The sequence below is a fragment of the Rhinolophus ferrumequinum genome, chromosome 9, assembly GCF_004115265.2.
Source record: "Rhinolophus ferrumequinum isolate MPI-CBG mRhiFer1 chromosome 9, mRhiFer1_v1.p, whole genome shotgun sequence".
Taxonomy (NCBI): domain Eukaryota; kingdom Metazoa; phylum Chordata; class Mammalia; order Chiroptera; family Rhinolophidae; genus Rhinolophus; species Rhinolophus ferrumequinum.
Genome location: NC_046292.1, coordinates 71,035,769 through 71,062,398, shown reverse-complemented (window position 1 = coordinate 71,062,398; position 26,630 = coordinate 71,035,769). Strand labels below are relative to the sequence as shown.

The window sequence follows — 26,630 nt, the reverse complement described above, 5'->3', positions numbered from 1 at the left end:
AGGAGGGAGACGAGAGATGTACTGCTGGGTAATTGGACCTAGATGGCATTAATTACAAATATGGCCAACTTTCCATTATTGCTGTAAGTATAGAGAAGGACGTTACAGAGGGCCGTTGAAATCCACCAAGAATTTTAAGAGGTCAATACAATTTAATGCTTTTTCGTCCAGTCTTTTTCAGAGCTATTGGTAAGGACCAAAATAGATTAATTTCACGTTCCTCTTTTATTTCTTCTCTTAACCACTAGAGCCACCAGAAGAGAAAAAACAGATAAAACCATCCACAAAACTAGATGACTATTCCCTAGCCCCACACCTAGTGATTCAAAAAACATTCCTGGTCTTGATGTTTCTTGAGCACAAACTAACTGGTCAGAGAGTAAGAAGAAAACGCGTGGGTCTGAGGACAAGGAGGAAAGGCTGTGACGCAGACGATCGGGCACTATTTCTCATTTCTAGGGAGCACTCTCAACTTTCGAGCTGACTGTGAAATATTTTCTTGTCTTCCATGAGGGAGTACCCCTGTGGCAACTCAACCCCCTGGACGACCCCTTCAGTGTCCGTGAACATCACCCAGCTGTTCCAGAAGCAGAAATGGACGCCAGACTACCCCTCACCTTCATGCGAGTGCAGCACCAGAGAGAAGCTCACCATGCTCCCCGAATGCCCCCAGGGTGCCGGTGGGCTCCCGCCCCCTCAGGTACCATGACCTCCATGGAAAACAGGGGCCCTGAAGCTGCCTGCAAAGCATGGCTTGGGGGAAATACATTGTGCCTGCTGAGTGTCTAGCCAACTAACATTTCAAACTGACAGCTGAGTGAAGGACTAAAGGAGGCTCCGGGTCCTCTCAGTGGGGCTTCCCAGAGGGCCCTGTCCAGCCACCAGAAGGAAGTCATTGACCAAGAGCTTCCTTTTCCACCAACTACTTCCTATTCAATCTAGTAAGAAAATATCTTTAAACATTGAAAAAATTATATGTCAAGCATGCTCATTATAGAAAAATTATATAGAAAATATATATAAGTCAGAAGAAAAAAACATCCTATCACTTGGAGACAACCACCAATAACATTTGGTTTTTATCCATTCAAACTGGATTATATCCAAAATGCTGCGTTGAAACCTGCTATTTTCACTTGCTGGCATATTATGGACATATGTCGCTGTCAAATACACATCTACATCATCGTTTTTAATGCCTGCATACTATCTCACTGTTTGGGTTTACTTTAATTTATTTAACTAATCTCCCATTCTTGGACCTGTGGGTTTTCAGTTTTCTCCATTATAAACAATGTTGTAGTGTCCATTCAAATGCATATATATTTGCACACTTATTAACCATCTTAATTAAGAAGCTTGCCATGTGCTGTGTAACTGACATGCATACACATGCACACAGAATACACACACACACACACACACGACACACAGCCAACAACCTGTGTTTTGCAGGGACATCAACAACCTTGGCTCTGAGTAGCATCCTCTCTTGGGGTTCTGAACTCCAGAATATATCAGTGAGCCCCTCCCGGGGCTTTCAGAGACAGAAGGGGCCTTTGTCTTGGGTTGATAATGGCCCCCCAGCTGACATGCACAGAGTGGGTCCTTACCTGGTCATGTCTAGTGATTTGCCAACGAATGAATGATTCCCAGAGAGGCAGTGTGACAGAATGGCACGAGCACAGGCTTTGGCATCAGAGGACCATGGGTGGGTTACTTGGTCTCTCTGAGCCTTCACTTCCTCACTTATAAATTGAGGATAACTGTAATTTATTTCATAACATTATTATGAGAATTCAATGAAATAATGTGGGTAAAGAAACTGTATTATTTAGAATTAGATTCAACTCAATGATGACAACCCGAAACTAACAGTGGATAAAATAAGACACACCTTGTTTCTCTCTCATGTAAAAGTTATGGGGGTGGTCCAAGACGCTCGGTTCTGCTGCTTCTCCATAGTAAACAGGCCTCAACCTCATCGGCCAAGACGGCCCAATCTGCTTTCCAGGCAGCAGAATGGAAGAAGGGATGAAGAAAGAAAGAGGGCAAAGTGTGCACATACGCTCTCTTTTAAGAAAGATTTCCAGAAGTTGCCACATACACTTTCACTCATACAGCTTTGGCCAGAACTGAAAGTCTAGGGAGACTGGGAACTGTAGTCTTTATTCGGGTGGCCTTGTACCCAACAAAACAGTCTATTACATTGGCAGATGGCAGCAGAGCAGAGCAGGTAATGGGGGACAACTCAATTTTCCCATATCATCAACCACAGTGCCTGGCTTGTAAATGATTCTGTGTTTATCAGCATCTTATCTTTCTCTTTTGCCTTTTTTTATATGCTGAAAGCATATGCCTTTATGTTTCTCAAGCACGATTATTTTCCCCTTGAATCATAACTCGGCCACTGCAGCATCACAATGATCCCAAAAGAGAATCTCGGGGAGCTTGTCCCAATTCTCTGTACCCCAAGATGAAATTTTACTTCTGTTGGGTTTGTTGAGAGCCCCTGTGGCTGCTTCTGCTCTAATACATCCGGCCTCAGGACACAGAGGCTGTGACAATGCACCCTGAGTTCTTGGCTAGGGCAGGGAGGGAAGGCAAGAGGAGCTATGTGGAGATTCCATTTCCTCGGTGAATTTCACGGCTGCCTGTCTAGCTTACAGAAACTTATTTTCAGTGCTTAGTCCTCAGACTCTGGGGAAAAAAAATTTAACAGGTCACTACAGCCAAAGTCCTGGAGAAAGGCAAAGCATTTCTATGATTTTGTTTCGCTTGTGCGTTGTCTTATCATTTATGCCTCTCTTGGGAGCAAAATTGAACATCACCCATCTGTACAGAAGCTGCTTCCTCTCTGTCTCTCTGTCTCTCTCTCTCTCTCTCACACACACACACACTCATACTTACACCCACTCACTCAAACACACTTTCTCATTCAGTCTGGAATTAAGCCAGAGAGTGTGGGCTTGGTTCAGACGTAGTAGACTATCCTCATCTGGAAAACAGGGTGGGGGATGCAATCTTCTCTGAGGTCCCTTCTCTGAGGTCCTAGCGTTGTTTGATTGGTGGTGGGTCCTGAGGCGGAAGTGCTCCATCCCTCACTTCTAGAACACATAGGGTTCTAGTTATAGGAGTATTTTATTTAACAGAATTTTTAGAAAACAGTTTATCATAAACTTCCCAGACAGCAGCCGTTGTTCCAGCCTAGATTCCACCAGAGGAGCTTGACAGTTCCCCCTGGGTGACATTCTCAGCTTGAGAAACAGGGTGATGGAGCGAAAAGAGTGAAGGCTATGGAGTCAGACAGATGTAGGTTCAAATCCTAGGTCAACCACCCGCAAATGCTGCTACATGGTCCAAGTTTGCTGAGCTTGCTGAACCTCACTTTCTCTGTCTGTTTATTATTACTATAAATTAAAGTAATAGTTCCTCTTTCATCAGGGTATGAGGATTAAGGGCTATAGTATAATGTGTGTGGAACATTTAACACAGTGCCTGTCACACAATAAGCATTCGGTAGATCCTAGTTCTCCTCCTAGCATTAGAGAGAAGAAAAAGGTATAGAAAGTGAATTGAAGAAGTAAAATGGGAACGTGGGAGGGCGAGACAGAAAGTGTATAAAAATGAGAATGTTATGTGATGATGGTGGTTTTAACACCACCAAAAATTCCCTCAGCTACCCAAGGTTTTTTGACCAGAAACCACACTATGTATTCCCAAATTTAAAGTAATAGTGCCACCTGGTGGCCACATTCATGCTTCTTAACTCTCCAATGTCTTTTTTTTTTTTTTTTTTTTGGTTTCAGGTGTGCAAAACAATGTAATAGTTAGACATTTCACCCCTCACAAAGTGATAACCCCGCCTCCAATCCATTGCCCCTCTGACATCATATATATCTATTACAATTCCATTGACTCTATTCCCTATGCTGTACTCAATATTGTATGTCAACTATAATTTTATATGTATATATATATATATATATATATATATGTATATATGTATATAAAATCATGGGATATGGAGTCCAATGGCTTTTGATTACTAGCTTCCAATTCTAGATGTATTTTGAAGTTATTTGTAAATTGTAAGGTACTGTTTGAATTCTTTCATCTATGTCACAAATTTATTGTTTCAACTGTAATGCCAGGTACTATTCTGGGTGCTGAGGACACCACAGCTAACAAGTCAGAGAAAGTCCTGACTCAGAGAATTTATATCAAACGGGTATAGCAGAAAAAAACAAGTAAACAGATCAATTAGAAAATTTCAGATGAGGCTGTGGCAATAGCACAACTGTATTCTACAATAGAGAGTGACTAGAAATACAAAGCACCTCCCTGAGGAATGAATACAGTTTGGGCTGATGCTTGAATGACGATGCGCTAACTATGTGAGGTTGTCCAGGTAAAGCATTTCAGACAAAGGGAACCACCAGTGCAAAGAGGCCTCCGGAACGAGGCGCACATTTGAGAAACAGGGAGAATAGGTGGGGAGGGCGAGAAGGAAGAGGAGAGTGGCAGCAGGTGAGTCCAGAGAGCAAGGCAGGGCCAGATCACGCAGGTGTATCAGCCTTGGTGGTGAATTTGGATCTGATCCTAGGGTGTATTAGAGTGTGCTACGCAAGGTGACTGGGGTATCTGATTTACATTTCTAAAGCTCAGTCTGGCTTCGGGGTGAGGGATATCTTATGGAGGCCAAGGGTAGAATCGGGAAGATCAGTTTGGAAGTTTTTGTAGAGGTCTAGGCGAGGTGTAGGTAGAGGCTTGGGTTAGGGTGGTAGGAGTGGAAATGGAGAGATGCACATGTGCTAGAGATTGATTTGGGAGCTAGAGCTATCCTGTGTTGTCAATGAATTGGAGAAAAGAGAGATCAAGAATGAGTCCCATATCATTGATGCAGGGACACGGGAGATGCCAGGGCTTTCTTTGGTTGCTTCATTTCCCATCAGCTGAGTCCATAAATAACTTTTGGGGAAGAACAAGCAGTTTCACAGACTGTAAGGCCTAAAATCCCAAAGGAATTAATGCTAATGTCTTATTGCCTCAGAGAATACAGCGCAGCACTGAAATTCTACAAGACCTTACAGACAGGAACATCTCGGACTTCTTAGTAAAAACATATCCCACTCTTATACGAAGCAGGTATGAAGAGACCCTTTTGTGCTTTGTATCCTGGTTCCCTACAGAGAATAACTAAGGACAGGAGATCATTTATTCACATGATTTCTCAACAATCAGAGCAGTGGAATTTTTTTCTTTGTCCTCATCTGAGGTCCTCATCCAACAGAAAAAGCAATTGAGATATGTACAAGTACAATGCAACTGAGGATTAGTTTTGTTTTTATTTTTTGTTTTGTGTAGGCCAAGTAGGCTTCACGTTTAACCCATGTGCTATTAAAAGTAAAATAAGAAAGTCTGGAATTTATTCAATAATGCAGCCTCATATTTTAACTAGTTAAGAGAGAAAAGGTTTGGAGGGAGACGGAAGAGTAAAGGGGAAAAGGTAGAGGAAAACAAAAAAAGAAGGAAAAGTAAGAAGCAAAAGGGAGAAAGGAAAAAAATTAGACCAAGATAGGATAGAGGCAATGGGATACTGTCTGAGTGAGCCCACAGGTTGGCCAGGTTAGCTGCACCTGTGACACTCTTAACTGCAACTATCACCTGTGTCACTGCCCTTTAATATGCCAGTGACCTCTTCTATAAGTGTCTACTTCTCTCAGGTCTGCAGCTCTTCTTACTAAGACCCAGCCGGGGATGAACTGGTTTCAGCAGCCCCTGTCAGCTATGGAAAGAGTATCCCAGGGGACCTTGATCCAGGCCTCCTGTGCTCTGTGGTTTTAAAATTTAAAAAAATACTGTCTAATTTTAGTAGTACTTTCAGTTGCTTCCCCCATCAGAGCCATGCCCAAGGAATAAATGAACTCAATTAACTAGAACACACTGCAGATGGCGAAAGCAGCTGCCAAGGAGGCAGTGTCAAGCCAGCAGGTAGCAAAATAAAGAGCGCCACCAAGCACAAAAATAAAAGCAGAGTGCATAGAATTTATTCAATAACGCGATAAACAACAACCATCCCGATCTTTGTTCTCAGCAGCAAATTTGCAATATAGAATTTTGGATTTTGTGCTTGGTGATAAAGATAGTTCATGGGCTTAAACTATGAGATCTAAAGTTGGCCTCTTCTCGTCTTATATCTTGTAATTGTACCCCCGGTTAGCTGGAAGTCAGTCTCTGTGAACGTTGGGCTTGGAGTAAGTCAGAACTTCCCCCAAGTGTGCAGGTGATTACTAGAGCCTCATTGGTGCAGGTGGAAGAGGAGAGGGCTGCAGCTTTCACTCCACACTGCTGTGGGCATCGTCATACTGTCTGGTTCCAGATGGTCTGACAAACGACCTGGCAGCAGGGCCACCCGGAAGGCCCAGCATGTGGGATGTGACTTGGAGAGTCAGCGGTAGAAAACGTTGAGGTTTTTTTCTGCCTGTGTATTCAGGCTTGGCTCCTGGGCTGGGGAGGTTCCCATATTGCCGGGATATCAGGAAATGCAAAAATGCCCCTTAAGACTGAGAAGCCCCAGTGGGTGTTGGGGAAGGAACGTGAACACCACTGCCATCCTTGTGATATTCATTGCATGATTTGTTTTCACTCTCAGCTTAAAGAGCAAATTCTGGGTCAACGAACAGAGGTAAGAAACTATTTTTATCAGAAGTGAAAATCTCAAATTGATCTATTTAAAATACGTGCCCATAGAAAAGCCACACCTCAAAGCTATGCAGATGGAATGTTCTGGGTGTGCTCAGGAATCACGACACATCCTGGAAGATAGGTGACCAGGGACACCCTGGACCCAGAAGATGCTCCATGCTAGTTCTCCTTGGAGTACATAGATGGGAAGTGGTATTCCCTGAAGACGTGCTCCAGAGCATTCTCACTCAAGGGACTTTCCAAAAGCTCAGAGCGTGTAATACTTTACTCTGCTAATGAAAGGACACGTGACCTGGCACTCCTTGGCCCACTCCTTTTAAACCCCAGACTCACCCCGTTCCTGAGGCATCCTGGAGGCTCGAGTGATTCCAGAGGTTTGGAGAATCCTCCAGGGATGTTCTAGAAGTGAGCTGGCCTCCCAGGCTCCCTGAGCAACAGGGCCTCTAGAATGAATGTAGAGCTGATGTTGATTTGATTCTAGACTGTAAAAGTGAAATCCAACTTTTTTAGGGCCTTAGTGGGAGCAGAACCTTGCATGGGAGTGGGCAATTTGAGTCCCTGAAAAACAAAGGTCAGCAAATTAATTTTGTTTTGTAGAGGAGTTTGGCTTTTATCCTGCCGTTGAAGAGTTTTAAGCCAGAGAGTGACACACCCAGATATGTGTTTGAGCATGCTCAGTTGAGACTTCCAGAGCAGTGTGGAGCATGGGTTTGAGCGGGACAGACCCAAGTCTGGGATCCCGGTTAAGGGGCTAGAGCTTGAGTCGAGGCAGGAGGTGGTGAGGGCTGCCTGAGGAAGGGCAGAACTGAGAGGCACTGAGAGGTGGCACCGCAGGGCTGGGCCTGATCAGATGAAGGTGAGTCCAGAGCTGCCAGAAATCCCTGTAAAGTACAGAATGGCACAGGACAGGAATCAATGTTGGGATGTGGGGAGGTCCGGGACGACTTCCAAGAGAAGGTGACATGTGACAGATGAGTCGGAGTTGGCCTGATGTTCAAGAAAGGGAAAGGCACCCCTAGCAAGCTAGCACCCCTGCAGAGGTAACCCAGCCCATTGGGAGCTCACGCTAGAAGTGATTGGACATGGCCGAATATGCCATTCAAGGAAGGGCATGAGGAGGGGTTGGAGGGAGAAGCAGAGACCAAGCTCAGAAGGGATCAGGATTTCATCTGGAGGCGATGAGGAAGCATTAAAAGCTGGTGTGTAAAGTGGAGCCATGTCACTCGCTAGTCCAGGCACTTCGCCCAAAAGCACACATTCCCCTACAGAAACCGAGAGGGCTACTGGCAAGCATGAAGCAGCCCAGACATCACGGTTCACGGCACTTATCTGAGGACTTCTTGTTCCCTCGTCAGGTATGGAGGAATTTCCATCGGAGGAAAGCTGCCGGTTCTCCCCATCACTGGGGAAGCACTTGTTGGATTTTTAAGCGACCTTGGCCAGATAATGAACGTGAGCGGGGTATGTAAACAGGCTGGAGATTTGGGCAGGACTTTCACCGTGCCAGGAAACAGAAATTGTCATGAGTGCTAAGAAGGGAGGAAAAAAACCCTCTCGCTTGTTCCTATGGTTTTCTAGGGCCCTATGACCAGAGAGGCCTCTAAAGAAATGTCTGCTTTCCTTAAACATCTAGAAACTGAAGAAAACATTAAGGTACTGGCCCTGGGTAACCTGCCCTAGAGCTAAAAGTTCACATGAGCTGGTTCCTTTATTTTTATTTTTCCAGCATAATTAAATTCCATCCCTTCTCCTGTTGAAATCTAGCATGGAATGTCTTCCAGCTGCCAAACCCTTCCTCCCCCTCACATTCTTTTGCCTGCAGTTTGTTTTTCTTTAAACAGCTGTTGTTAGCGCAGCGCCCCTGGTGTCCTGTCCAGTGCAGCCTAACAAAGCCCCTCTCCGCCCTCTAGGTGTGGTTTAACAACAAAGGCTGGCATGCCATGGTCAGCTTTCTCAACGTGGCCCACAATGCCATCTTACGGGCCACCCTGAGCCAGGACAGGAACCCCGAGGAGTACGGCATCACGGCCATCAGCCAGCCCCTGAACCTAACCAAGGAGCAGCTCTCAGAGATTACAGTGTAAGCCGCCTTGGCCTCCGGCCTCTGGGCTCTCTTGTCACCCCCTCTTCTCTTTGGATGCGCTGAGGGGATTTTCACTAATGTGAGCGCCTGGGCTGGATGGCAAGGTGTTGTTAGTCAGGCAAATGTGATCATAAGACTTGTGACACTTCGTATACCAAACTGCTCGACCATTCTTTCTCCTCATACTTACCGTATTAAGAGAGGAAATATGTATTTGGTTCCGTCCCCTTTTGGCCCTAGATAAGAAGTTGCTTCTGGAGCTTACACAAATACTCTCCTTTCTAGTATGCAAAACGACTGCCAGGAACTGGGCAAGTTCAATAAATCTTTCATCTCCCCAGCAATAATTATCTCAGATTCCAGTAATTTCCCTCAGATGGTCAGGTTTCAGAGATGTCGACGGATCCTTGCCTTCCTCAGGCTTAGACTCTTACCGCACACCTTCAGGCAGTAAAAACTTCCATCTTGTTCAATTTGTAGTGTGTTTGGTGAAAATGTCTTTGTTAGTACAAATTTCTGGTTGGCGGTAGGGTCCTCAATTTCCTGTCCCCATATACTCTGAGTGCCTTCAACACTGGGCCCTGAACATACCACTGGGCCCTGAACACTGGGCCCTGAACATACCTCAACACTGGGCCCTGAACATACCTCGGCTAAAAGTTGGGCCCTGGCCCCTTGGGGCCGTCCTCTGGACACCCTCCAAGGCCCTCGACTGAAGAAGGGACATAGTCTGTCCTGTGTTTTCTCACTCAGCCCAAGTTTCTGTATCTTCTGCCAAGTCTTTTGAATCTAAAATAGGAAAGAGGAGTCTGTGATTATAAAATAGTATTTGTTCATTAAATAAAGCTTAGAGAACAGAGTTTAAAGCACTTAGTATCTATAACCCTACACAGTCTGAGCTATTTGCTCTAAACATTTTTGTGCGTTTCCCTTTCTGTCATTTGTTTCACTCTTACTACGTGTGCGGGTCATGCTGTCTGTCGTTTTATCAGGACAGTGATTGGCGCCTGCAGTACCTTTGTGGGAATTAGTAAAAGGTGCTTCCTGGAGAATTAACCAAAGACCCCATACAGACACAGAAGGCCATCCTGGCCCCTGGTCTCTTGTCCAGAGTAGCTGGAACCTTGGAGGGCTTGGGGGTACAGCAGAGAAGTAGTAGATGGCGTAGCAGTGAGGGGCAGACCTCACTTAGTAGGTGGGCACTGTCCCACGTGAGGGTCAGGACTTACATGTGAAGCTCAGGTTGGATTTCAGCCCACACTCGCCCCCCTTAGCCGGATGCCTTCTGCTTCATCCAGGAAAGGGGGAATAGAGCCGAGTGCTGTATAACCGGCCTGTTCTCTTTTCACTTAAACTTACGTTATGAACATTTCCCCACATATTGATGTATTTCTTGAAAACACGTTTTAACAAGATAACTTACTTCTTTTAACAAAAGAAATAAATTTCATGGACCATGTGACTGTCTGCATAGAAAATTCAAGAGAATCGATAGACAAATTATTAGAACTGATAAGAGCATTGCAGTATATGAGATTAATATAAAAATCCATTTCTACATACCATCAACAGATAATTACGTAAAAAACGTAATAAAGTTTATCTAGACTTTCATGTTAACATGGAACAATATTCAACATTAACATTGATATTAATATTTAATATTAGCATGGAACAGGAAACCCAAAAATATCCACTTACCCTTGACACAGTTTAAAACAAACAATTGAATGAGATGACAGACCTCAGGCTAGGGAAGCAGATTCTGGAAGCTGTTACCTGGGGTTGGGTGAGGCTCCCCAGAGCCTGACTTTGTTCTCCTGCTTCTGCTCCCCCTCTCTCTCTCTCTCTCTCTCTCTCTCTCTCTCTCTCTCTCTCTCTCTCTCTCATTCTCTCTTTCTCTCTCTCCCCCTCCCTCTCTCTCTGTCTCCCTCTCTCTCCTATCCTGCTGCAGGCTGACCACTTCGGTGGATGCTGTGGTTGCCATCTGTGTGATTTTCGCCATGTCCTTTGTCCCAGCCAGCTTTGTCCTTTATTTGATCCAGGAGAGAGTGAACAAAGCCAAACACCTCCAGTTTGTCAGCGGAGTGAGCCCCACCACCTACTGGCTAACCAACTTCCTCTGGGACATTGTAAGTGTCAGGTCATGGCACCTCCCTCACCTCCATGGGTCCAAAGTGGGTGGGTGCTGTGCCTGCTCTGACCGAGGGGACTCAGCAGGGTGGGGCTCTTACACTGCCAGGGCTGCTGGAAGGTGCTGTGTCGAGGGCCTTGTATATCTGTTGTCTCTTGACATCTTCTTAGAAAGGCACAGAACTAGGAGCCTCAAGCTGGGGAAGGATGTGGGGCTCAGCTTAACAACTGCTGTGTGGGGGGCTCTGTGTGCCCTGCCCCAAAGGGCCTTCTGGCCCACCAAATAATCACTGCACTGCAGGCATGAGGCTGGCTTTCCTGGGAATCATCTGGAGCTGAAGAAATAATACAAGCTGTCCTGCAGCATACGTGCTCTTCTTAAATCCTGCCCCACCCCTACAGGGGTAAGGACGGAACTTCTCCTGTGGTAGAGTCACCAGATACATATAGGACACCCAGTTAAATTTGACTTTCATATAAACAATGAGTAATTTGTAGTGTATGTTCCACTCAAATGTCATCAACTGCCCAAAAGGTCTTCTATAGAAAAGGATCTAACTCAGGATCATGCACTGAGTTTAGTTTTCCTGTCTCTTCAGTCTCCTTCAGCCTGAAATGTTTCCTCAATCTTTCCTCGACACCCATGACCTTGACATTTTTGAAAAATCACAGGCCAGTTATTTTGCCGAATGTCCTTCAGTTTGGATTTGCCCATGTTTCCTCACGATTAGATTCAGGTTACAGCAGCAGAATCACGAAGGAGTGCTCTGTTCTTCTCATTGCAGCCTATCAGGTAGCTTCTGCTCGCAATTTGTCCTCTTACTGATGGTCACTTGATTAAGACGGTGTCTGCCTGGTTTCTCCACTGTACAGTTCCTCTCTTCCTTATTATAATCGATAAGAATTTGGGGAAGAGCTACTTTGAAGCTATGCAAATGTCCTGTTGTCACACTTCCCGTTTATTCACTTATTCATGTATATCTATATGGGATCATGTTTCCTGTGTTAGTCAATGGATTACAAGCCGATATTATTATTATTTATCCAGATGCTCTAATTATCCCCAGTTTGGCCATTGAGAGCAACTTCAAGCTGGTTTCTGCCTCCTCTTGACTTGTGTCCCCATCCTCCTTGAGCACCTCCAAACTCTCTGGCACAGCAAAATATTCCAGATTCATCCTCCACCTCCCCCAAGCCCTATGTGAAATCTAGCATTCCCTCCAAGGAGCTGTGGTTCCTTTCAGCGGAAAGTGACCCTCAAAACCAAGATCTGGGTACTAGATACGTTCCTTCCCACTGGGGTCTCACTGGTCCCAGGCCTTCTCAGAGGAGACAAGTAGGGGAGGTATGTATGTATATATCTGCCCATGTTTCCTCACAATTAGATCCAGGTTACAGCAGCAGGATCACAAAGGAGTGATTCTCCTTTGATAAACACACACTTATATCTATATTTCTATATCTCTCTATACACCAAACACTATGAGCTCACAAAACCTCTAGTTCCAATCCAACACCACAGGTTCATTTTGACTTTCTGTCTTTCCATATTTGTAACTCCCTTCTTCAAGAATGAGAAACTGATTACATTTCCCCAAATTGACTTTCGGGAATGTAATCCGTTTCCCATTCTTGAAGAAGGGAGTTACAATAATGTTGTAAAGGTTTTGTAGGGTATCCATCCGATGGACACTTGTCTCGTTAAGGAGACCACCTCAGGGATGATGTAGATGCCTGATCACTGCACTGGACACCTGAAGCTGAAGCTGAACAATAATGAATGTCAACTATTGTTTTGTGCACCTGAAACTAATTAAAAAGATGCTGGGGAAAAAAAAAAGAGAAACTGGCTCCTATTCTCCCTGGCTTCTATGATTCACCTACCTGAACAACACACCTGTATGTAATAAGTCCCCCATCTCTGCTACCATCTCCTCCCGCATGTGGACACCCTCTCTCCCTGCTCCAGCTGCCCCCCACACGGAGGTCCTCCTCCTTCTGCTCTGGCTCTGATACCCACCCTCCTCACCCACTGGGGCTCCATCACCCCACCAGCCTGCCCTCTGCAGACACCCTCCTCACCCTTCTCAGGTTCTCATCCTGCTCGGGACCACTGTGACTCTTCCCCTAACCCCATCTTTACCTGTCTGTCCTAACGGCTTTAGGACAGAATTGTGTAGGAAGGGAAGAGAAGACAGAAAGTGATAAAAGGGTATCGTCTATTTGAGCTTCGTGAGACCAAGAACTATATCTTAAGTTTTTCTGAATTCTGAAGACATGCTTAGAAAGTAGAATCCATAGGACTTTGTGACCAATTAGAAAGAGAATGAGAGATGTGGTGAAATTTTACAATTCATTATTTTGAAAGATACAGACTGAAGGTCACCTGTGCAGAGAGGTGGGGTAGGATGATCAGGGACAACTTAACATATGTTTACTAAGCAAGAACTGTGTAGACAAGTAGAATCAGAATCCCAGACTGTGTGTGCTGGAGGAGCCGGGCGCAGGCTGTTTGACAGAACAGGGAGGAGAGCTCCGGAGAGGTAAAGTGCCTCGTTGTCCTCTTCTGTCTTCAAGATGAATTATGCTGTGAGTGCTACTCTGGTGGTGGGCATCTTCGTCGGGTTTCAGAAGAAAGCCTACACCTCTCCAAGCAATCTTCCTGCCCTTGTTGCCCTGCTCATGCTGTATGGGTGAGTGGTTGGAGCCATTAGGTAATGCCACCGAAAGGGAAGCCAGGGGAGGGGTGTGTCCTTCTGACAGAAAGCCGCGGTCTCTGGTGGCAAGGTTAGCTTCCAGCCCCTGGCAGGGAGTGTGGCTGCTGACCAGGAGTCTGCCTGGCTTCTGTTTCTGACGCCACCCACGGAGGTATTCCTGAGGCCCAGTCCACTCAGGGACAGTGGAGCCGTCCCCTCATGTTCTGTATCTTCTTCCACTCAGACTATAACCTGACTGAAGTCTGGGAACCTGCACTCCCCAGTTCCTCACCCAGCTGTGATTCTGAAATGACTAATCTGTCCAATTCACTGTCTCCGCCTGTACTGGCCAAGAGTTATTTGCACACAGTAGAAGACTCCAGCTGAAAAGCCATTTCTGAGGCAGGGCCCGAGGATGTCACAGAGATTAATTCAGTAGAATTATAGAGCAAAGCATGCAACTTTGTGTCCAGGCCTAGCACTTACTACCTGTGTAACCGCGGACAAGCAATTCACATCATGTGGGCCTCAGTTTCCTCATCTGTAAAATGGAGATAATGATACCTGGCCCTTCCTACGTGGGCCAGTAGAGACTTACCAGAGCAGTGGTCTCCATTGATCTCTCTTGAAAACAGAGATTTCAGGAACCAGCGTGACTGTGACAGTGGACTGTGAGGAAGAGCCTGTTGGGATCTCAGCTCAGCTTTGCTGATCCGGACTAGAGTGAAAAGCACCGCAGGGCCGAGAATGTTCCTATGTGTTGTACAAGGCTTTATAATTTACAATGTACACTCGCAGCTCCTCACAAAACCCCCATGAGGAGGTCAGGGAAGGCATTACTATCTCCATTCAAAGATGAGGAACGAAGAGCAAAGGCTGGAGTATCTCTTTGGTCTCCCTGGGATGCTCGCTATTTCACACATGTCACCTCATGCGTGAAGGGAACTTGTTATAGCTAGGGGTACAGCAGATGGAATTGAAATCGGCACTCCGTCCCACTGAGCTGTGTCGTTCCACACAGATGGGCGGTCATTCCCATGATGTACCCAGCATCCTTCCTGTTTGATGTCCCCAGCACAGCCTATGTGGCCCTGTCTTGTGCTAATCTGTTCATTGGCATCAACAGCAGTGCCGTCACCTTCATCTTGGAATTATTTGAGAATAACCAGGTAAGCATGACTTTCCTGGCTTTCTTGTTTGATTATTAGGGTCGTAGAGAGTATGTGATGGTCAAGCAGAGCCATGGGCGAGCTTAGTGCATAAACGGATGTTGCCCCTTCCTTCCTTCCTTCCTTCCTTCCTTCCTTCCTTCCTTCCTTTTTTCCTTCCTTCCTTCCTTCCATCTTTCCTTTCTTCCTTCCTTCCTTCCTTCCTTCCTTCCTTCCTTCCTTCCTTCCTTCCTTCCTTCCTTCCTTCCTTCCTTCCTTCCTTTCTTCCTTCCTTCCATCTTTCCTTCCTTCCTTCCTTCCTTCCTTTTTTCCTTCCTTCCGTCTTTCCTTCCGTCCTTCCTTCCTTCCTTCCTTCCTTCCTTCACTTCCTTCTGTTCTTCTTTCCTTCCTTCCTTCCTTCCTTCCTTCCGTCTTTCCTTCCGTCCTTCCTTCCTTCCTTCCTTCCTTCCTTCACTTCCTTCTGTTCTTCTTTCCTTTCTTCCTTCCTTCCTTCCTTCCTTCCTTCCTTCCTTCCTTCCGTCTTTCCTTCCGTCCTTCCTTCCTTCCTTCCTTCCTTCACTTCCTTCTGTTCTTCTTTCCTTCCTTCCTTCCTTCCTTCCTTCCTTCCGTCTTTCCTTCCGTCCTTCCTTCCTTCCTTCCTTCCTTCACTTCCTTCTGTCCTTCCTTCCTTCCTTCCTTCCTTCCTTCCGTCTTTCCTTCCGTCCTTCCTTCCTTCCTTCCTTCCGTCTTTCCTTCCTTCCTTCCTTCCTTCCTTCCTTTCTTCTTTCCTTCCTTCCTTCCATCTTTCCTTCCTTCCTTCCTTCCTTCCTTCCTTCCTTCCTTCCGTCTTTCCTTCCGTCCTTCCGTCCTTCCTTCCTTCCTTCACTTCCTTCTGTTCTTCTTTCCTTCCTTCCTTCCTTCCTTCCTTCACTTCCTTCCATCCTTCTTTCCTTCCTTCTTCCTTCCTTTCTTCCTTCCTTCCTTCCGTCTTTCCTTCCTTCCTTCCTTCCTTCCTTCCTTCCTTCCTTCCGTCTTTCCTTCCTTCCTTCCTTCCTTCACTTCTTTCCATCCTTCTTTCCTTCCTTCCTTTCTTTCTTCCTTCCTTCCTTCTTTCCTTCCTTCCTTCCTTCCGGCTCCTTGTTCATGTGGTGTGCTCTGAGTATCATGGTTTTCTGAGTTCATTCTGCAAGCTGTAAATGACATTTTATGATCCTAAGATTTTGTGTTTTCTAACTCCTTCAAGAAGGTTTCCTTGGGGACTTTGGGTGTTAGGTTTTCTACACATACACATAGGTAATGCATTCGTGTGATTTCAAAATTTCAAAGGAACAAAAAGGAGTACAATGAAAAGTCTCCTTTCTATCCCTATTTCTCAATAGCCTAGTTTCTTTCTCCAGAGGCAAACTCTCATTTGAGTTTCTTGTGTGTTCTGAAGACGTATAAGCGAATATATACATACATTCTTTCACCCACTTACACAAATTGTAAGAGAGTAACGTATACTATTCTACATGGAAATTAATCCTGAGGACAGGATTAGGAATTTGTGGTGCTGAAGGACTCGTTTTTATGAGCTAGACCGTCCAGCTGTCCCATTCCCAGTCTTTTCTTTGTCCGGAAAGACCTGTGTAAATGTCAAACTGAGTCTACAGTGAGGGTTCCCCAAGGGGCTGCCTGGCTAGAGGCCTCTCCTGTGAATATTCCAAAACTTCCCTATCTGCTTGACCAATCCCTCCTACGGCCAGTCTGGCTGCTAGGTCCCCTCTGTGTGCAGGGCAGGCCTTCCCCTAATCCTGCCCAGGGAGGGCATCCAGACACCACCCTGCAAAGGAGGTGGCAGGCGGGCTTGACCCCCATTCCTGACTATCCTGCTTTTCTATGTTTCAGACGCTGCTCAGGTTCAATGCCGTGCTGAGGAAGCTGCTCATTATCTTCCCCCATTTCTGCCTGGGCCGGGGCCTCATTGACCTGGCGCTGAGCCAGGCTGTGACAGACATCTATGCCCGGTTTGGTGGGTGGCAGTCACCGCCCGTGGAGAGTGGCCCTGGGTCCTCTGAGGCTGGGAAGGCTGCCGTGGGAGTTCCTGTGCCAGACGGGCAGCTTGGGCTGGGGCGGGAGAAGGGGGGGCCTCCTGATTGGTCCAGGGCAGGTCTGTTAGGCACCCACCTAAAAGGGACCAGAGGCGTGTGCCTCTGTTTCTTTGGTTGAGAAGCCACAGGAGGGTCGAGGGCAGGCTTTCCCCTTCCCTGCTCTGACCTGAGGAGCCAAGATGAGGCTTGCATTTCACTCTTGCTTAATCCCTGTCATAATCCCTGGTCTAGCTGGGCCGAGTGTTGTTGCTCTGTCTTTATGGAGCAGCTGGGGCAGCTAATTGGACTTAATTCCTGTCGCTTTCTGGTGGCCTCCATCTCCAGGGGAGGAGCATGCTTCAAATCCATTCCAGTGGGACCTGACTGGGAAGAACCTGGTTGCCATGGCGGCAGAAGGGGTGGTGTACTTCCTCCTGACCCTCCTCATCCAGCACCACCACTTCTTCCTCGCCCAGTGGTACGTCCATGCCGCTGTCCTGAGGGTACCGAGGTCCAGGGTCTTGGCTTCACACCCATGTGTTGTCTTTCTCCGTATGAACCCCGCCACCATGATGGTTTTTATGTTCTCAAAGCCTGACTTACTCTGAGTAATGCAAGAAGAGACATTAAAATAGACACAAAAGAATACGTGAAGAACGTAAATCTTAAAGTACTTAAAATGCAGTGTTATTAGTTCCAATCACTAGTATTTAATCCCTCTCATTTAATCAATGGATACTCATTTTAAATTGAATGATAGCATTGCAAATGACCATGGTTAAAGAGTGTCCACAGCGCTAGGAAATAGCGGTATGTATTCACAAGCAGATAGGCAGAGCAGGCCCCTTTACTAATTAGAGATTTGACAGTCGGGACAGGGCCGGGAAAGAGAGGAATATGGGGGTCATATGAGATAAGTGCCCCCAGGAGCAGGGTGGAGGGGCAGAGCGGTGGGGGTGCCCCTGGCGGCGTGGGAGGAGGCTGCTGAGCATAACCCAGCCCAGCAGCACCATTTTTCCCCAGATCCTGCCTCCTGTGGGTGCTCAGGGTTCCAGAAGGCAGCCCCTCTGCAAGCCAGGCTGACCTTCACTGGCCCGCGGACTGCATGGCACACCACGGGACCCTCAGAACAAGCTTTCCTGGACAGTGTTTTGCTTCTTACCTTTTCACCCTCTCAGGCTGAGTCTGGTTACTTGTAAAGAAAGATTGAGAGGACCGTTCCTGGGTGTTGATCCCTAGGGAATTCAGTTATTGGAAACTCCCTACACCCGGGCTTGTGAGGCCTGGGTGAGATCATGGTGACTAGAAGCCAGGGCTGACTCTGGCCTCGAGCATTTGCCCTCTCTGCCTGATACCTCTCCTGCTGGGAGTCCTTTTGAGAATTCAAGTCTTGGAGAAGGGAGAGCCAGCCTGGGGAAAAGGTGAGGGGAGGGGAGGAAGAGGCAGAGGACAGTGCCGAGGGCGCTTCCTGTCCCCGCTCCTTCCTCCAGGGTTGCCGAGCCTGCTAAGGAGCCTGTCGTGGATGAAGACGATGATGTGGCTGAAGAAAGACAAAGAATTATTCGTGGAGGAAATAAAACTGATATCTTAATTCTAAACGAACTAACCAAGGTAAGAGAATAGGTGTAGGAGAGTTGGTTTGGAGATGCCAGTTGGACCCAGATATGGCACGACGTTGTAATTTGCCTTCTACGCAGCAAGCTATGTGCCTATGCAAGCAATTTGTTTTCTGATTTTATGGGGGGTTATTATCTTTGTGTTTAACGTGTCTTCTAAAAACATTGAATTCCAAAGCATTTTCCTAGTATTGATCTTTGGGCCTCAGCCAGCACCACTGCAACCAACCTCACTGGTCTTTCTTCAGTCCATCTACACACAGTGGGTCAGCTTCAACATTTCTCAGCGCTCACAGCCCCTCTCTGAATGCCCGTGTCAGTCTGTACCCTCTTTGTGTTGGCAGTTTTCGCCTAAACCATCCTTTGCTCTCTCTTGCCCTTCCCAGCTCTAACCCTTTCTGTCTTCAGTCCAATTTCTCTGATCTTGCAGATTTATTCAGGCACCTCCGGCCCGGCTGTGGACAGGCTGTGTGTGGGAGTTCGTCCTGGCGAGGTAGGTACTCTGCAGATCACGTTTAAGGGGGCTTCAGAAAATCTGTTCCTGTGCATGTCTCCTCTCCCCTCTAAAGCCAAGCTGTTAAATAGAAATAAAACACAAGCCATCACAGGTCATTTTAAAGTTTCTAGTAGCCACAGTAAAAAGGTTAAAACAGGTGAAATTAATCTTAATCACTTATTTTATCCAATATATGTGAAATACTGTCACTTCAACATGTAATTCATATAAAACATTACTAATGAGATATTTTATGTTCTTTTGTTGGGGTTTTTTCTAAGTCTTCAAACTCCAATGTGTGTTTTACACTTACAGCATATGTCAATTTAGACTACATGTGGTTTTAGTGCTCAGTAGCCACTGTAGAGGAGGAAATATTCTCTTTCCTACTACCCTCCTACATTCTCAGGCTCCATAAATTGTCCTAACAAAAGACAGATTAACAAGAGAAAAACAAGGATAAGTTTGTTAGCGTGTGCATCGCACATCTAGGAGGAAACATGACTCAAAGGATTGGTTAGTATTGGGGTTTGTATAGCATCTTAGCAAAAGAACAATATATTTTTAGAGAACTGACAAGACAAAGGAAAGGGACCTTGAGTTTCTAGGGTGGCCAATTGTTAGAAGGCAAATATATGGGAAACAAATGGTAAATGAAGGCTAGTTAGTAAAATTTGTTATGTAGATTCTTCTGGTGCCATCTCCTAGCTCATAAGGATCTAAAGTTGTCTCCAGCGATTAACTTCGGTCTTGGTAGAGAAGGGAGGGGGGACAGTTTGTAAATTTATGTCCTCCTTTTAGGCAAATACGGGGAGGGCAGAGAGCTTTTCTTGTGTTTGCTTCTTCTCAATTGCCTGCAGCTCAAAATCATACTCATGCCAAAGCGGCACATTTGATGTGGCATATTCTGCCCCCTACACCACACACAGATAGTGGTTTCAGTCATGACCGTACAGGTCTGAACTGCCTCCCCCCACCTACACACTTGCCCTAGGGCCTGGCATTCCAGACCCCGGTGGGTTCGAAGGTGAGGCCAATTCTGTATTTTTCCCCTCAGTGCTTTGGCCTCCTGGGAGTGAACGGAGCTGGCAAAACCACCACTTTCAAGATGCTCACTGGGGACACCGCTGTAACCTCCGGTGATGCCACTGTAGCAGGCAAAAGGTGAGTGTCCTGCTCGTCCTGTCTCAGGGTACTTCTCGCAGGTCCTGTGCCAGGTCCCCATCCCAGCCTAGGGAGGGTGAGCAAGACCCTGTATCAGAGGGTGACACTGAGAGCCTGAAAGCTCTGAGCAGAGAGGTGGCCATCCCAGCGGGCATAGTCCGAACAGTCTGAGACATAGACCTTCTGGAAAATTCAACTGAATTGTGATTGTTAAGACATTCCTCTGTTAACATGGATTCTCAGAAGTCTGGGAAGCACCGAGTCAGTGGTTCTTATTCTTTTTTGGGTCGTGGACTCCTTTGAGCATCTGATGAACACGTGCACCTTCTTCCTATAAAAATACACCATTGTCCCCCATTACCTCCCTCCACACATTTTTGCAGAGTTTCCGGGAATTTACTGAGCCCTGAAGTTTATGATCCTGCAAGACCTCTGGGCCCCAGGTTAAGAACGTCTGTGATGAAGCATCCTTCCTCTGGGTGGAGTTTCTAGGTGGGGGCAGGTTCAAAGGTTGTCGGGGCCTTAATCTCCATTGGCTATTTCTGTGCTGATGCTTGGATTACCCAGGTCAAGGAGCCTTTATAAAGGGAAAATTGCATGTGCCCTTGGATTCCGATGGGTACCTGCTGCTCTCGGTAATAAGATGTGAGTAAACAGACTGGTCCTCTATGGGCACAGGATGGAGAACATGAACTCATTTGCCTCTTTCCAGGCTGCTCCTTGGACAGCAGAGCTCACACACATTAGATGTGCCCAGGGGAGCCTTCTGCCCTGGTTTATAAATGGAGTTAGGCACTGTTCATGCTGCCCAGCGTCTGCCTGACTGAGAGCTCCTCTCACCTAAGAGCCATCTTCAACATCACGCAATGTCCACTGAGCAGGGGGAAGACTGAGCATGCTTCACTGGCCCAGACAGGATGGTCCCCCTGCCTTCCCCAGCCATCCCTGTTGGGGCTAGAGCAAACGGATTGGCAGGGGTGGAGCCAGGTCATGGCTGGATTTCTCTCATCTGCAGATCCAGCTTAGCTTGCAACCAAGCAAATGATTTCATGATGGTAACAAAAGAAGTCTTGGGGGACAGAGGGTGGAGGGCAGGGGGGATACAATAGAATTTGCCATGAGACATCAAATTGTAGTCCAAGTGAGACATAATCTGATGCCCAGAAGTTAAAAGCAAGATGGAAGCTAGAAAGAAACTATAGCTTTAAAACACAGAATTGAGGTTTTCTGGTTTGGTAGCTCCTGTGAATTTGGTAAAGTACCCTCCTTGTTTCCCTGGGTGGTTTTAATTGTCCCAGCCATTACTGAAGTCAGTTTTGTCATAGTGAGGTGACTACATGGCCTCTTTCTGTTTCATCCTTTATATATAGACCCTAAATTATAAAGGAAGGGGGAAGAGATTGACCAGTCTATGGGCAGTTTATTTTTTCATCAAGGAATTGTATTTTCTAGTCGGGGAGAATATATTAGTCAAAGGGAGTTGATAGAACTCAGTTCACTTTATCTCTTCTCACTGCCAGCCTCTTGCTCTGGATATGATCTCTTTGGTTCCTCTTTCATTGACTGTATCTCTGCCAATAAATACAGATGCAGAATTGACTTTGATTGGGAGGCCTGTGTCTTCTCTAGCTACTTCCCAAATGTCTGAAGGGGATCAAAAAACCACTGTTCATTTCTTAAACCTGCTTTCTTTTGTTTTTAACCTGACATGTCAAATGATCTAATCCAAAACCGCAGTTAACTTGTGTAACAGGTATTCAGTTTATCCTAGACAGGGAAAATTGGGAGGATATGACTGAATTCAAAGCTCAGAACTCCTGAAGTTTATCAGTTTCTAACCAAAGGGCCCCTACTTTGATTCCTCAATGTTGTGCACATTTGTAAAGCAAAGTAGGAGAAGCTTCCTTACTCTGTTGGCAAAAGTCCTCCAGCCTAGCTCTCTGATCACCTCCTATATAAAAAGAAACTTGCTAACTGCTTTTTCTTGTTGTAGTATTTTAACCAACATTTCCGAAGTCCATCAAAGTATGGGCTACTGTCCTCAGTTTGATGCAATTGATGACCTGCTCACAGGGCGAGAACATCTTTACCTTTATGCCCGGCTTCGAGGTGTACCAGCAGAGGAAATCGAGAGGGTAAAAATTGGTTTGTTGTGGCCACTTAGGAATTTGGTAAACCATAAGGCTATTTCATGAAACTGCAATTATTTAGAGATGGGAAAGCTGTAGAATGCTATCGATTCATTCATTCAACAATTGCTTACTGAGTGTCTACTATGTGCCAAGTATTGTTCTAAAAGATGAGGATAAAGCAATAAGCAAAACAGACAAAAATATCCTTGTCCTCATATGTAACAAAACAATGTATGTCTGTTCTTCTACCCAGCAATCCCACTTCTGGGAATTTACCCTGAAGATATGCCTCCCACAATACAAAATGCATTGTCACAAAGTTATTTATTGCATTTGTAGTTGCGAAATATTGGAAATTACCCAAATGTTCAGGTATAAGATGTTGGTTGAATAACTTATGATACATACATACAAGTCTTAGGCAGCTGTTAAAAACAAAAAAAAAAGGAAAAGCTCTGTGAACTAATGTGGAGTTACCGTATTTCCAAGAGATATTTTTAAGTTAAAAAAGGAAAGTGCAAAAAGCACATGTATAATGCTCTTTATGTAAGAAACTAGAAAAAAATAAGAAAACATACATATGTCTGCTTATCTTTACAAGTAGAAAGGCTAAACCAGAAAACCATGAATTTGATTATCAACAAGAGGGAACCGGGTGAAAGGAAAATGGGAGGGAATGGCACTTCCCTGAGGATATCTTTTTGTATAGTTTTGACTTTTGGAAACCTGTTAATGTTCTACATATTCAAAAAATAAAACTAAATAAGAATGGGAAGGGGCAAAAATGAAAACAAAAAGAAAATCCTAACACTGAAAGCAAACTGAAACAAATAATCCAATTTTATTTCAAATAAATATTATCATCATGCAAAAGGCGAGGAAAAGAACTAATACAAATAACTGATGACACAGTACTTGACTTTGTATCCTTAGTCTTAAGCAAGTGGAGCAGAGGGGGAAAAACTACAAATTCTGAGCTCCTTTTAGTCCATTATTTGTTTGTTTTTTTATAATTGCGTGGGCAAAGCAATTCTGAAACAAATTTTACATGGGGTGTAGGATTAAGTAAATTTAAAAGTAAATTGTGTTAATGTTGTTGAGGGCCAGAGTTCTCACTGCAGAAGAAGTGACATACAAATATGGAAAAGAAGAAAGCAAGAGAGACCCTATGGGGATGGATTGGAATTGGAGATACCACTGTAAACTCATGAAATATTTATATGCATGAGTTGGTGCATATGTGCTCCTATATATCGCTCTTAGGCATGTATATGCATATATGTGTGTATGTGTTTGTGTATGTGTATGTCTGTCCTCTGAAAGGGCTAAGAAAAGTAGCCCAGTAACAATGAGCACACTTAGTGCTCATATTTTGTTATCTAATACCATTCCTCACTAAAAGGAACTGTGACTCCTCAAACAATTACAAATTCTAGGGCTGAGACAGCGTAGGTATTAAATTAGCCTGGAACATCTTATTTACCAGAAAGTAAAGCAGTGCTTAAAAAGAAAAACAATAGAGACATGTCACAAGTACACAGGAGCCATCTTGAAGGGATCCCAATAGCCATATATGGGAAAATTTGAACATCAAAATAATTAAATACCATGATTAATTATAAAACACTGGGACGGTGGATAGTAATTTATAAGTCAATACTATTAAATAGATAAATAAATAAATAGGACAGAAGGAAGGGTTCTTGCTTACAGTGAAAAAACAGAGACAGCTGGTTATGTGGAGGAAGTTATGGAGTTGAAAAATCATTTTGCAACGTCGTAGATTGGATTGTACAAGAATCACCAATGGTTGATAAATCTAGGGGAAATTTTTTTATGAGAAGCAAAATATTTGTGTGGTTTAAAAATATCTCCCACAGATTGCTTATTGTTTGCGAGGTGGAAGCACAATCATTTTACAATGGAGAAATTAAACAACACCTTAATTGGATGATCAAAATTAACATTACCTGAGAGGCAGATGGATATCTCAGGCCACTATATGCAATACCCTGAGAAGGAACACAACTTCACTTATGTAATATTCTGATTGGGAATGTATAAATCTGAATCTTATGAGGAAACATCAGATAGACATCTATCCTGCTCTAAGTTACTTGGCCATAAAAAAGAATGGAATCTTACTATTTGCGACACCATGGATGGACCTAGAGGGTATTATGCTGAGTGAAATAAGTCAGACAGGGAAGGACAAATACCATATGATTTCACTTACATGTGGAATCTAAAAAACAAAATAGAAATAGACTCATAGATACAGAGAACAAGCTCATAGTTGTCGGATGAGAAGGGGGCTTGGGGGCGCTGGGTGGAAAATGTGAAGGCAATAAAAGTAGAAATTGGCAGTTATAAAATAGTCCTGGGGATATAAAGTACAGCATAGGGAATATAGTTAATACTACTGTAATAATGACGTGTATGTATGGTGCCAAGTGGGGGATCACTTCGAAAATTATATAAATGTCTAATCATTATGTTGTACACCTGAAACTAATATAAAATAATATGGAATGTCTACTGTAATGGAAAAAGAAAAAAACTCTAAAGGAATATTCTATTAAAAAACACAGGGGCTGTATTCTTCAAAAGAATCAAAGTCAGGAAAGGCAAAGAAAGATTATGGAAATGTTCCTGATTACAGGAGGCTAAGGAGACACGACGACTGAATAATGGACACTAGGCTGCATCCTATACTGGAGAGAAAACAATGCCGTGAAGCACATTATTGGGCCAACTGACAAAACCGAACTGTGAACAATAGATTCAAGTATTATGACAATGTTAAATTTACTGACAGTGATAACTGTACTGTGTTTATGTAAGAGAATATCCTTATTCTTAGGAAACCGACACTACAGTATTTAGAAGTGAAGGACCATGATGTGTCTTATCCTCAAATGGGTCTGAAAAAATTGTGTGTGTTTGTGTGTGTGTGTGTGGGTGTGTGTGGGTGTGTGTGTGTCTAAGAGAGGAAGAAAGAAAAAGAGAGTAAAGGGTTTATGAATATTCTTTGTACTATTCTTCTTTTTACATGTTTCTGTAAGTTGGAAACTATTCCAGATAAAAAGTTAAAAATGGAGCTTACATTCTAGTGGGAGGGACAGACAATAAATAGATAAATAAACTCTACAGGACATTTGTGAGGGAAAAGTTTTTAGGGGAAAAATAAAGCAGGGAAGAATTGTTGGGGTAGGGTTTGCCCTGTTAGATAGGGTGGCCCAGGGAAAACCTCACAGAAGTGACTTCTGAATGAAGACCTGAAGGAGCTCAGAGAATGGGCCATGTGGATATCTAGGGGAAGAACATTCCAGGCAGAGTTACAAGTACAGAAGGCAGAAGCAGGGTGGGTTTGTCTCCATTGACTTCCCTAGTTTTATTTCTATGCCCATATGTGTGCGAGCGTGCATGCTCACACACACACACACACACACACCTGTTATTCTCTGTCATAGTTCCCTGTTGAGTGCCCTGTTCCCTGCAAAGCACTGTTATAATCTGTCATTATTCTCTTTATTTCGATTATCACGCAGGCCCCATCTCTGAGTACAAGGTCAATGGCTACGTTCACCATTATTCTCCAGTGCCTAGTACAGAGCCTGGCTCACAGTGGGTGCTCTATAAGTATACATCTGATGCATGAGACCTCAAGTGTGAGCTCACTGAGGGGTGGAATCAATGGGACCCACCATCTTCTCAAACAGACCCTAGGACTCTTCCTCTCCCCCTCCCCCTCCTAGCCATAGTCTGGGACATTGGGTAAGAAGCTCTGTTCTGCTCTTTGTAAGGCTGAAACCCATTTCTCAGAGGGCTGCACCCATCAGGTGCTGAGCTGACGAGGACACATTGGAATCTAAGGCAGTGGAAAGGTGAAGCCTGGCTCCTGAAGCTGTGGCCAGAGAACATGAGCCAGCAGGTGGCACTGTTTTGGCTTAGTTTTTGTCTGTCATCCTAGATCTGTGAGATCTGGTAGCTCAAGACTTTGAATTGGTGGAGGTTTGGGGTGTTTGGTTCTTTGTCTCTCCTAAATGGGATTTCTTCCTCTTCCCTAGATGGCAAACTGGAGTATTCAGAGCCTGGGCCTGTCTCTGTATGCGGACTGCCTGGCCGGCACCTACAGTGGGGGCAATAAGCGGAAACTCTCCACAGCCATGGCCCTGATTGGCTGCCCACCACTGGTGCTGCTGGTGAGGGGCACTGTGACCAAGGGCTGGAACCGAGTGGGGGCTCTCTGGGTTTGGGTCAGCAGATTAGAAAATGCAGCAGTCTGTTTCTGTCTGGACTGGTCCCTATTCTGCCCATTTTGAGCAAGTCAGCCCAGTGTTGGGTTCACAGCTCTTGGGGGAAACTTGAGCCACACACATTCT

The 26,630-nt window shown here is 45.0% G+C and overlaps 1 protein-coding gene across 2 annotated transcripts in view; it reads left to right on the top strand.

Moving 5' to 3' along the window:
- ABCA4 (ATP binding cassette subfamily A member 4) overlaps positions 1-26,630 on the top strand; it is a 124,968-nt gene that overhangs the window by 88,782 nt on the left and 9,556 nt on the right. For both annotated transcript variants that reach the window (XM_033115500.1, XM_033115499.1), the window contains exons 30-45: positions 514-700; positions 5,054-5,148; positions 6,656-6,688; positions 8,064-8,169; positions 8,287-8,361; positions 8,619-8,788; positions 10,746-10,923; positions 13,502-13,617; positions 14,642-14,789; positions 16,656-16,779; positions 17,183-17,315; positions 18,328-18,448; positions 18,884-18,946; positions 20,007-20,113; positions 22,107-22,248; positions 26,316-26,450. In XM_033115500.1, the coding sequence (XP_032971391.1) occupies positions 514-700; positions 5,054-5,148; positions 6,656-6,688; positions 8,064-8,169; positions 8,287-8,361; positions 8,619-8,788; positions 10,746-10,923; positions 13,502-13,617; positions 14,642-14,789; positions 16,656-16,779; positions 17,183-17,315; positions 18,328-18,448; positions 18,884-18,946; positions 20,007-20,113; positions 22,107-22,248; positions 26,316-26,450 (1,933 nt within the window). The remainder of the gene's footprint in view (positions 1-513; positions 701-5,053; positions 5,149-6,655; positions 6,689-8,063; positions 8,170-8,286; positions 8,362-8,618; positions 8,789-10,745; positions 10,924-13,501; positions 13,618-14,641; positions 14,790-16,655; positions 16,780-17,182; positions 17,316-18,327; positions 18,449-18,883; positions 18,947-20,006; positions 20,114-22,106; positions 22,249-26,315; positions 26,451-26,630) is intronic.